Here is a 12,012-nt window from a genome sequence, read left to right as displayed (position 1 = left end):
TACAACTAGGAGGAAAGAGAAAAGCATACCGAGGCTCAGAGGAGGCGCAGTGCTGAAGTAAAATACTAAGGTTCGGAGTGCACGCAGAGCGGGCTGGCTGCTGAGGGCGCGGTTGTCGTTTTCAATCGGGAGGGAGTCTCAGACTCTGAGCTCCAGTTCCGGGCGAGTCTCTAGGGACCCAGACTCATATGGGAGAAGCGGAACTGTCTGGCATGGCTCAGAACCCTAGGGCAGCTTTCTCTCCGTGGGGCTTGCAGCGATTACTGGGACACTGAGAAGCAGAGCCTCTGAGGGCAAGACTGAGAGCAGCCATAATTGCTAACCCCGCCCTGTTGATCCCATGGGACCCACCCCGACCATGCCCTGTAGGGAGACTTTTGCTGGATAGCCTCAGGCAAAGGCTAGATTAGCACCTCCCTAGAGATCCAGGAGCCAGGAAGCCCAGAGGTCAGTGGGACCATCCAGTTTGCAGCTCCGTGGAACCATAAAAGACACACTCAGGGGGCAGACTCAGTGAGCACCAAAGCCCCATCGAAGCAAGTCTAGCCCCAGAGGGGTATCTCCAGCACAGAAGTTCTCCCACTTCAGACACAGCTGATTCTCACAGCCAATTGGCCTGGAGGTCAATTCCTCACAGTGATAACTACAACAATCAAGGCTTAAATACAACAAGACTGTGCACAAAGACCACAAGGGGGTGCACCAAGAGTGTCTACCTCAGGTAATTGGGACACTAAGCACAGAAAGGCACTCTATCGACACAGCAAAGCATAAAAAATGCCGAGACAAAGAAACAGGACACAAAACGACAGAATTGGAGGATAGCAAACTGTTGGATATAGAGTTCAAAATCATACTTTTAAGGTCTTTAAAGAACTGTCTAGAAGCCGCCGATAAATTTAATGAGGCCCTCGAAAAGACTGGTGAGACTGCTGATAAATGTAGTGAGATCCTCAAGAAATCTAATGAGACCCTCGATGTCGTGATAAAGGACCAACTAGAAATTAAGCATACACTGACTGAAATAAAGAACATTATACAGACTCCCAACAGCAGACCAGAGGATCGCAAGAATCAAGTCAAAGATTTGAAATACGAAGAAGCAAAAAACACCCAACTGGAAAAACAAAATGAAAAAAGAATCCAAAAATACCAAGATAGTGTAAGGAGCCTCTGGGACAGCTTCAAGCGTACCAACATCCGAATTATAGGGGTGCCAGAAGATGAGAGACAGCAAGATATTGAAAACCTATTTGAAGAAATAATGACAGAAAACTTCCCCTACCTGGTGAAAGGAATAGACTTCCAAGTCCAGGAAGCGCAGAGAACCCCAAACAAAAGGAACCCAAAGAGGACCACACCAAGACACATCATAATTAAAATGCCAAGGGCAAAAGACAAAGAGAGAATCCTAAAAGCAGCAAGAGAAAGACAGTCAATTACCTACAAGGGAGTACCCATACGACTGTCAGCTGATTTCTCAACAGAAACTTTGCAGGCCAGAAGGGAGTGGCAAGAAATATTCAAAGTGATGAATGCCAAGAACCTACAACCAAGACTACTTTATCCAGCACAGCTATCATTCAGAAGTGAAGGCCAGATAAAGAGCTTCACAAATAAGAAAAAGCTAAAGGAGTTCATCACCACCAAACCAGTATTATATGAAATGCTGAAAGGTATCCTTTAAGAAGAGGAAGAAGAAGAAAAAGGTAAAGATACAAATTATGAACAACAAATACACACCTATCAACAAGTGAATCTAAAAATCAAGTGAATAAATAATCTGATGAACAGTATGAACTGGTGATTGTAATAGAATCAGGGACATAGAATGGGAATGGACTGACTATTCTTGGGGCGGGGGAAAGGCGTGTGGGGGTGAGTGAAGAGATTAGACAATAATCGTGCACCTATGGATGAGGACAGTGGGTGGGGAGTGAGGGCGGAGGGTGGGGTGGGAACTGGGTGGAGGGGAGTTATGGTGGGAAAAAAGAGTAACTAATGTAATAATCTGAACAATAAAGATTTAATTAAAAAAAAAATAAAAAGAATTACTTAAATACTAGAGGCCCAGTGCATGACATTCGTGCACTGGAGGGAGGAGGGGTCCTTCAACAGGCCTGCACCCTCTCACAGTCCGGGACCCCTCAGGAGGTGTCCAGCACTTGGACACCCCCTGAGGGGTCCTTAGCGCTGCTGCAAAGACGGGAGAGGCTCCTGCCACTGCCGCTGCACTAGCCAGCCATGAGCCCAGCTTCTGGCTGAGCTGCACTCCCCCTGTGGGAACGCACTGACCACCAGGGGGCAGCTCCTGTGTTGAGCGTTTGCCCCTTGGTGGTCAGTGCTCATCATAGCAACTGGTTGTTCTGCTGTTCGGTCAATTTGCATATTAGCCTTTTATTATATAGGATGACTGAGTAGTAAGTGTTCATTGAAGTCTTCTATCTTTGGGCAGAGCATTTAGAATTTATCCTTGTTACTTTTCCTTTTTTTCATAAATTATAAATACATGCTCATTCTAAAATTTGCAAGTGTCTACTTTTCTCTCACTCCAAGATAAGCACTTAACATTTTGGAACATATCTTCCACTCTCTTCAATGTATACTAAACTAAAGATGACTATACATCCCAGGAGAACAGTGACCATGTCTTTTTTATATCTCATCATTAATTGCATTTCCAGCTCCTAATAAAGTATTTGGTACAGAGTGGTCTCTCAATAAATTAAATAATTTGTTCATGTTCAATTCATATATAATGTTGCACAATTTTTTTCCTTTACACTAAATCTTTCATGTCAGTAATGACAGAGCTACATGACCTCCATTCTTATGGATATATGAAACTGTATAATCAACAACAGACACAGTTACTAGTTACTCATCATTACAAACAACAGGGCAATGTATATAAATAAATATATAAATTTAAGGATATATGAATATGTACATACATGTATCCCAGCATTTAAATTAAAAGGACATTTTAATTTTTTTATACTTTAAAAAAATGTATTTTATTGATTTTAGAGAGGAAGGGAGAGAGAGAGAGAGATAGAAACATCAATGATGAAAAGAATCACTGATTGGCTGCCTCCTGCACACTCGCCACTGGGAATCAAGCCCACAACCCGGGCATGTGCCTCCTGGTTCATAGGTCAATGTTCAACCACTGTGCCATGCTGGCTGGGCTCATATTTTTTATACTTATTCTCTACTTTGCTTTAAGCTCTCATAGGTCACTTATATAAATTTTATATAAAAGAAAACTAAAGTAATACATTATAATGACTTTTCAATTTTATATTTTTGTTAAAACACAACAGAAATCTTAATATAACATGCTCCCAAGTAAAAAAACCTCGGGGGGAGGGGGGGAGGCAGGGAATCTTACCATTCTTGCTGACATCCAGTTCCCTGAGATTAATGAGATTTGCAATAGATGCTGGTAATGTTGTTAAATCATTGTCTGGCAAACTCAGTTTGTGTAGAGATTGACAGTTAAAAAGTTGCTATTAAAACAAGGGAAGAAAGGACTTTGATCATTTCTTAAGTTTCCTTAATTTTTCATTTATTAACCTTTATACAAATAAACAGTATTATTAAAAGTGAATCAGTTATACCTACACAAATACCAAGAAAGATATCATTGTTTTATGCTTTTATGAATCTGAACACAATCAACCTACTCAGAATGATTTATATCCTCATACTTCTACGTTGAGCAAATGCACTAAGTGAGAATAAGTACATGGTTGCATTCTCTATAGAGGTAGTAAAAAATAAGTGGCCATAAAATATTGTAAATTTTGGGGCTTGTATTTCAAGCACCCTTATTCCAAAATGAAAGTTGACATAAATTTAATAAGTACAATCGACTTAAAATTTATTCAAAATATAGAATTCTGGTATGGGAGACAAAATAAGTATGGGAGTAAATATATTGTTATGCTAAAGTCACAGTAATTAAATGTGACCTAAAAATATATTTACCAACAGCAATAGGTAAGTGGGCCACTTCTAAGTCCCATACAAAAAAAAAATCCTCTATGGCGCACAGAAGATTTTTAGGGCAGTGCAAATACTCTGTATGACACCATAATAATGGATAAATGTCATTCATTATACATTTGTCCAAACCGACAAAATGTATAACATTAAGAGTGAAACCTAATGTAAACTATGGACTTTAGGTGATAATGATTTTTCAAAGTAGACTCCTCAATTGTAACAAATGTACCATTTTGGTGGGAGATGTTGATAATGGTGGAGGCATGTGTGAGGATAGAGTAGGTATATGGGAAATCTGTATATCTTCCTGTTAATATTGATGTGACTCTAAAACTTTTATAACAAAGTAAAGTCTTTTAGAAAAACAAACAAACAAAAAAACTGTTGTCAAAATGGCATTATGAATAAACCCTATTTAAGGAGGGCATGCTTTTAAAAATGAAAAATGGTTAGGTTTAAGTTAGTCAGTTATTTGCACTATCATAACAAGTTTCTCTCTTTTCAACAATCCCTAGATTGATACCCCACTGGTGGTGAAGAGAGAAAGAAACTAATCTTAGTCTTCCACATTCTCTAGGAGAACTACCTAAGAAAGATAATTATTTGCTGGAGAACAACATGGAAAAAGTACATTACACAGCACTTGATCACAACATAGGGAAATAATTGATAAACATGCAACCCACAACCTTTTTTAAAAAAAATATGTTTTATTGATTTCAGAGAGGAAGGTAGAGGGAGAGAGAGAAACATCAATGATGAGAGAAAATAATCGATCAGCTAACTCCTGCACACCCCACACTGGGGATTGAGCCGGCAACCCTGCCATGTGCCCTGACCGGAACCCAACTGCCTGGTTCATGGGTTGACTCTCAACCACTGAGCCACACCAGCTGGGCAAACCACAACCTTTAATATTTTATCCATAGCCACATGTGGATTTCTTTATAAGACAACCTAAAACGGCACTGGATTTTAAAATGTTATTTACTAACGGCCACTGAAATACAACCCTTTTTCAAAACTGCCATCTAGTACGTATACACACAGACGCACAAATCTACAACAAATTTTTCATTTAACAATGGATATATATATAACACACTCTATTTTCTATTCCATTAAAGTTAGCATTGCAGAATGCCTTATTAAATTAGGATTTCAGGTAAACAATAACTTTTTAGTAAAAGTATGTCCTATATATTGCATAAGACACACTTATACTAAAAAATTATTTATTATTTATCTGAAAATTGTTTAACTGGGTGTGCTATGTTTTTATTTTCTAAATTTGCCAGTCAAAATCATAGCTTATTATTTGGAAAGGCACACGTATTAAATTGACTTTTAAGCCATTCATGTGTCTACCCACAGTTAGAAAAATACTGCTGTTTGGGTGGTAAATGGTTCTAACAATTAAATTAAAGCTACTGCAGCTTTTCCATTTAAAAAAGAAGTAGAAATTGAGTAGAGAATAAAGAGGGATTAAGATTTAAGGGAAAAAGTAGTCAAAAAATTTTAATCAAGTAGATAAGATGAGATGTTTCATGGCAACAATCCAACTTTCTCCTTCTAGTTGTTTCTACATTTCAGAAATATTAAGTCCTCCAAAACCTTTCCAAACAAACCGAAATGAGGTAAACGGAATGCTACCTCTAAGAAGCTGTTTAACAACTAAATTAAAATGTAATAAACAAAAAACGCCAATTTATTCCCAATGATAATAATGTAGGATCAACGTTTTATAAAACTAGAAAAGGAAAATTAATTTCAATTCTTTGTCTAATTAAATCTACTGGCTGCAGAAATTGTGTAGTCTTATTATCTACCTTAGCGGCTATAACAAAACTGGAATTAAATACAAAATGTTATTTACACAACTACTCAAGCAGTTAACATGAAAAGACAGAGGTTAAAAATTCTATTTTAAAAATAGTTGAGCCTGGCTGGACTGGCTCAGTTGGTTGAGTATCATCCGGTGCATCAAAAGGTTGCTGGTTCGATTCCTGGTCAGGGCACATATCTAGGTTGCAGGTCTGATCCCTAGTTGGGGAGCATACGGAAGGCAAGTGATCAGTGTTTCTCTCTCACATACATACATCTGTCTGTCTGTCCGTCCGTCTGTCCATCCGTCCATCCATCCATCCATCCATCCATCATCTAGCTACCTATCTACCTCTCCCTTCCTCTCTCTAAGTATGCCCTTGATATATATATATATATAGTGCGGCATACCCTAAGATAAAATTAAACCAAAAAAAGTGGAAACAGTGCACACAAATACAGGGTGTCCCAAAAAAAACCGTATACATACTTCAACAGCTGAGAGCTCAATTTTGAAAATGAAATGTATTTTAATAAACACTGCCTTTATAATTATTGTGTGCATATATTTTTAGGGGATACCTTATACATCTGCAGCATTAAGGCAACATTGGGAATATCATATTTCTAGGTATAAAAATAACAAGGCAATTCTTTAAAGACAGTATTAACATACCTTTGGAAGCTCTTCAATCTGATTAGCATCTAAATAGAGCTCCTCCAAAGTTTTTTCAAAAGTAAAAATCTCTTTGGGAACCTGTTCCAAACTGCAATGAGAATAATCAAGAGTAGTGACAGTCTCCTCTTCCCCTCGTAAGCATCGGCAGGGTACCAACCGCACAAACAAACTTCGTTTTGTAGTCATTTTTAGACACTGCAATATTCAAACAATAAATTTAGTTAAAACATACATATTAACAAAATAAATAAAAGGAAAAAACATACATATTAAAACAATTTTTCAAAACAAATTATGCACTTATCACAATTTATATCACAGATAAATATCTCACCTACACGCAATGAAGTGCATTTAACATTGCCGTACTATAAAATTTATATACATTACATTTCAAATTAAATTCAAGCACTTCTGGCCCTGGCCACATAGCTCAATTGGTTGCAGCCGTTCTCAACCTGTGAGTCACGAACAATGAAAATACATCCTGCATATCAGATATTTACATTACGATTCATAACAGTAGCAAAATTACAGTTATGAAGTAGCAACGAAAATAATTTTATGGTTGGGGGTCACCACAACATGAAGAATTGTATTAAAGGGTCGCGGCACTGGGTTAAAGCATCATCCCAATATTCCAAGGTTTCAGGTTCGATGTCTGGTCAGGGCACATACAAGAAGCAACCAATGAATGCATAAATAAGTGGAACAACAAACCCATGTCTGTCTGTCTCTCTCTCTTTCTCCCTCTCTCCACTCCCCATTTCTCTCTCTCTCTTAAAAAAAATACACAATAAAACTAAGTTTTAACAGTTTCATTGGGTCTTTGTTTCTATATGAAGGCTCACATGTCATTTAAAACTTATCTATAATAATAAAAGCAGAATATGCTAATTAGACCTGACGGTCGAACAGCAGAACAACCGTCCGGACTACCTTCTGGACGAAGCCGAGGCTGGGAGGGCCGAGGCAGCCGGGGCTGCAAGGGCCAAGCCCCTTGTACCAATTTCATGCATCGGGCGTCTAGTATTAAATAAATGTGTATGCTTTTCTCCTGTTAATCTGTCTTTGTTAATTTAATTTTCAGATGCAGCCAGGGACCCAGAGACCGTTAAGGAAAATTTTTTCTTCTCTTACACTATGATATCAAACATCAAATGTTTCTATAAAATCTTTGTCTCATGGGGATCATGACTATAATTAATAATACTGTACTGCATATTTAAAAGTTGCTAAGAGAATAGATCTTAAAAGTTCTCACTGCAAGAAAAAGAATTTGTAACTATGTGTGATGATGGATGTTAACTTTATTGTGGTGATCATTTGGCAATATATACAAAATATCAAATCATTCACGGTGTACACCTAAAATTAATATAATGTCAATTATACTGAATAAAAACAGAAATAAAAATCTTGTCAACAAATATTCAGTAAAGTTTACTGAATGCTTATTAACAATACATGTTTATATGAAGAGGGTTACTGATAAGAATAAGCAATTTTATTGATCTAGTAAAAATTTAATTGCAAAAGGTGAATATAGTTTGTACTTATGTGTTTGTAAGATTAAAAAGATTCCAAAAAATAAAAACAAAATGTTTTGTTCAAGAGATGCTAAGACTAACTGATTATGAATCAGGGGGTAAAAACAATGGAAAAGCATCTCATCTCTGCCCAATATGGTAACCACTAGACCATGTGGCATTTTAATCTTAAAATTCAAGTTAAACCAAATACAATTTAAAATCTAGTTTCTTGGTTGCACTAAGCACATTTTAAATGCTCAGTAGCCACATGTGGCTATGGCTATTATACTGAATAAGAGAAGATACAGAACATTTCTATCACTGAAGTTCTATGGAACAACTACGGTGAGATGTCTCTATTATTCTGGTTCATCATATTATAACTACTTTGCTTATATTTACATAATATGATAGTAGCCAAGAATTGAAAGATATGGCCTAAAAGTCCATTTTCCAGAAATCATAATGGATTTGTGAGTATAATTTCTGAGAATAAAGGACATGAAATGTTATTATTAAATATATGCGATTTTAAAAAGTTGTTTTAGATATTATCTGTGTAGGTCACTTGAGATATATGGCAATTTATAGGGCAGAGTAATTGTGGGGTTTTTTTTTGCATTTATTGGGGTGACACTGGTTAACAAAATTATACAGGTTTCAGGTGTATAAGTCTACAACACATCATCTGTACACTGTATTGTGTGTTCACCACCACAAGTCAAGTCTCAGTCTCCCACTATTTGTTCCCCCTCAAAGTAATAGTTAACGAAGGAAAAACAACTTCCAAGATTTTTCTATATTGGAAATCATGAATAGATCATGTCGCAGACAGATGTTCAGAAACTGCAGAGGTCAGAAGAGACAATTAACTCAGAAAAGGAATTAGATGCATAGCTCTAGGAAGCTACAAAAAGAGTTTATATCTCAAATGAAAACTTTCTGTGAACAGAGGCTATGAAGAGAACAGTTTAGACTTCAGATTAAATACAGTGGGCCTTGAGCCAATACAAAAATGGACCCAATTCAGCAGACTAAACACTGCTGATTGAAAATGAGGGAACTTCAATTATTGAGGGGAGAGGAGGAAATAAGTAAGTGACAACACCCAAAGAGATCCTCCCTTACACAATATTGTAAGAAAGCAAACCAAAGGGAGAAAGCCTCACTTAGTCTGAACAGGAAGAGATCAACATGGAGACTACTAATTAGAATTTTAGTGTTGTGACAAGCAAGAGTCACTTCATAAATCAGACAATACGGTAGATGAAAAAAATTTTCTAATCAAACGGAGAAAGAGGAGTGAGCCAAGAAAAAAAGGCATAATAATAAGCCAAACACTTCCTTTTTTTCCCCCCAAAATACTTTGTAACAACAAAAATTAAAGCCACTTACCACTTGGCTGAATTTATCTCCCTGCTGTTTCTTAACTGAGCCAACATTCTATGAAAACAAACAAAATTAACACAAAAATTAGATTTTTATGACTCTAAGGAACATCTCTTCTAATTTCTTATTTACCTCAAAATGTAAATTAAAATTCTCAAAAATTCACCAGTGTAAACTGATACATGCAAACTTGCTAACTTCTAAATAAATGGCTAACTTCTCAGTCAGTCATTGGATTATTCTTAATTCATTTGTATGCTATTTAGAGCCCTGCTCTATATCAAATAACAAATATCTCTCAATCTACCATTAAAATCCCATTTATCTGAACTTACTGAGAAATGATCAAGTTTTTATAAGCAAATAAATGCTAATCACCAATTATATAGAAATTGAGTAGTTTTTGATAGTTTTATGTGGCAGAAGCTATTAATTGCTTATCAGATTCTATTTCTCCTTTCCAGAATTTTTCCTCTCTCAGGCTGGTAACGGACTCCACTAAATATCCACTTTTAAGCTTTCTAAGGCTGGAAAGGCAATGAATGGATAACAGTTAAAACCAATGACATATACTCAGAAATCTGCTTTCGGGGTGGAATGAGGAGGGTTGATTCTAAAAAAAATTTTTTAATGTGTTGTCCATATCCAGGACTAGATGTGAATGTAATGTCTACTACTCAACAATCATCCTAGAACAGCCGTGGGCAAACTACGGCCAGCAGGCCGGATCCGGCCCATTTGAAATGAATAAAACTAAAAAAAAAAAGACCGTACCCTTTTATGTAATGATGTTTACTTTGAATTTATATTAGTTCACACAAACACTCCATCCATGCTTTTGTTCTGGCCCTCCGGTCCAGTTTAAGAACCCATTGTGGCCCTCGAGTCAAAAAGTTTGCCCACCCCTGTCCTAGAACCATAAAAGTCAGCAAGCAAGAGAATTAACACCAAATCAATAAGGCTGACAGTGTAGAAGCACAAAACCAGCTGTGGGGTCTCTAATAGCATTGTTGTTAAAATTAGCTGAGGCAATGCTAACTACTATCTAATTCTGGATTTCTTAGTTTGTAAGATAACTAAATTTTTATTTGCTTAAACCATTGCTAAATTTTCTATACCTGTAACCAACATATATTCCAAAGTGAGATAACCTGAAACCCAAAACAATCCCATGAATAAAAAGCATATACATCATAGTCTCTTTCTTAAAAATTCAGTGATATTAATAAATGTGTTTTGAAGTTTTACAGAATCACTGTAATGTAACAGGCTATTTGTCTCTATGCTAAGTAGTTTAGGACTACTGAGTTGTTTAATCTTCTCCACAAATTCTACATATAGTACATGCCACAAACAATACCTTTGTATGTAGCAAGCAAAGGATGGCCACTAAATTTGTCATTCTACAGCCCTAACCGGTTTGGCTCACTGGATAGAGCATCAGCCTTCGGACTCAAGGGTCCCAGGTTCGATTCCGGGTAACGGCATATACCTTGGTTGCGGGCACATCCCCAGTAGGGGGTGTGCAGGAGGCAGCTGATCGATGTTTCTCTCTCATCGATGTTTCTAACTCTCTATCCCTCTCCCTTCCTCTCTGTAAAAAATCAATAAAATATATTTTTTAAAAATTTGTCATTCTACATATTCCCACATATGTGATAGCCTGGTAGAATGGAACTGCCAATAAAACTGAGATAGACTAAGACCATGGAAGGAGCACGTTGGAGAGAAGAGAGATGAGAGGGGCTTGTGCTTTGAAACATTAGTGTAAAAACACCTGACAGATGTCTTAGTGGGATCCTGAGGGGACAGTTGGATATGGGTGTTCAGAGATGGAGGAAAGAGATCCAAGCTGAGGATATAAATTTGGAAGTCATCTGCTTAGAGATGATAATTAAAGCAATAAAATTAGGTGAAAGCATCAAGGGAATAAATGTAGGTAGAAAAAAGATGGTTTCAAGGAACAAGTTATCAGCTACTAGTATGTTAATGAGAATTACCACTGTATAGTAATGCAAAGGTTATTATCTTGACAAGATCACTTATTGTGGAGTGGTGGAGAACAAAATGTTTGGAGGGGACTCAAGAAATAAGAACAGCATAACCTGACATAAATAAAGACAACTCAGCCGAAACCGGTTTGGCTCAGTGGATAGAGCGTCGGCCTGCGGACTCAAGGGTCCCGGGTTCGATTCCGGTCAAGGGCATGTACCTGGGTTGCGGGCACATCCCCAGTAGGAGATGTGCAGGAGGCAGCTGATCGATGTTTCTCTCTCATCAATGTTTCTAACTCTCTATCTCTCTCCTTTCCTCTCTGTAAAAAATCAATAAAATATATTTTAAAAATAAATAAATAAATAAATAAAGACAACTCAGGCTGTTTGGCTATGAAGGACATTAGAAAAATAGAGCAGTAGTGAGGGTAGAATGAGTCACAACAATGGATCTGTAGGCAGGTGGAAATAATCTAGTTAAAGAAAGAGAAGAGCCCATTGAAATTGTTTTATAAAGCAATTTAGGCAACAATTCACACAGTCCTAGCAAAATCTCTCACCAATAAAAAAGCTACTCATGAGG

At 37.1% G+C, this 12,012-nt stretch overlaps 1 protein-coding gene across 14 annotated transcripts in view; it reads right to left on the bottom strand.

Moving 5' to 3' along the window:
• The window catches only part of ERBIN (erbb2 interacting protein), a 110,211-nt gene that overhangs the window by 65,372 nt on the left and 32,827 nt on the right, over positions 1–12,012 (bottom strand). For 13 of the 14 annotated variants that reach the window (XM_070412085.1, XM_070412080.1, XM_070412084.1 and 10 more), the window contains exons 2-4: positions 9,442–9,489; positions 6,512–6,709; positions 3,395–3,512 (exon numbers count right to left, since the gene is read on the bottom strand). In XM_070412085.1, the coding sequence (XP_070268186.1) occupies positions 3,395–3,512; positions 6,512–6,700 (307 nt within the window). In that variant the 5' untranslated portion in view covers positions 6,701–6,709; positions 9,442–9,489. Of the gene's footprint in view, positions 1–3,394; positions 3,513–6,511; positions 6,710–9,441; positions 9,490–12,012 lie in introns of those variants that run through there. The other variant, XM_070412091.1, reaches the window with a different exon arrangement.

This window comes from Myotis yumanensis, unplaced genomic scaffold (genome assembly GCF_028538775.1).
Source record: "Myotis yumanensis isolate MYYU_CA2020_CCGP unplaced genomic scaffold, mMyoYum1.0.hap1 SCAF_4, whole genome shotgun sequence".
Taxonomy (NCBI): domain Eukaryota; kingdom Metazoa; phylum Chordata; class Mammalia; order Chiroptera; family Vespertilionidae; genus Myotis; species Myotis yumanensis.
The sequence above is the reverse complement of the archived record's forward strand: the minus strand, read 5'-3'. Positions and strand labels throughout refer to the sequence as shown.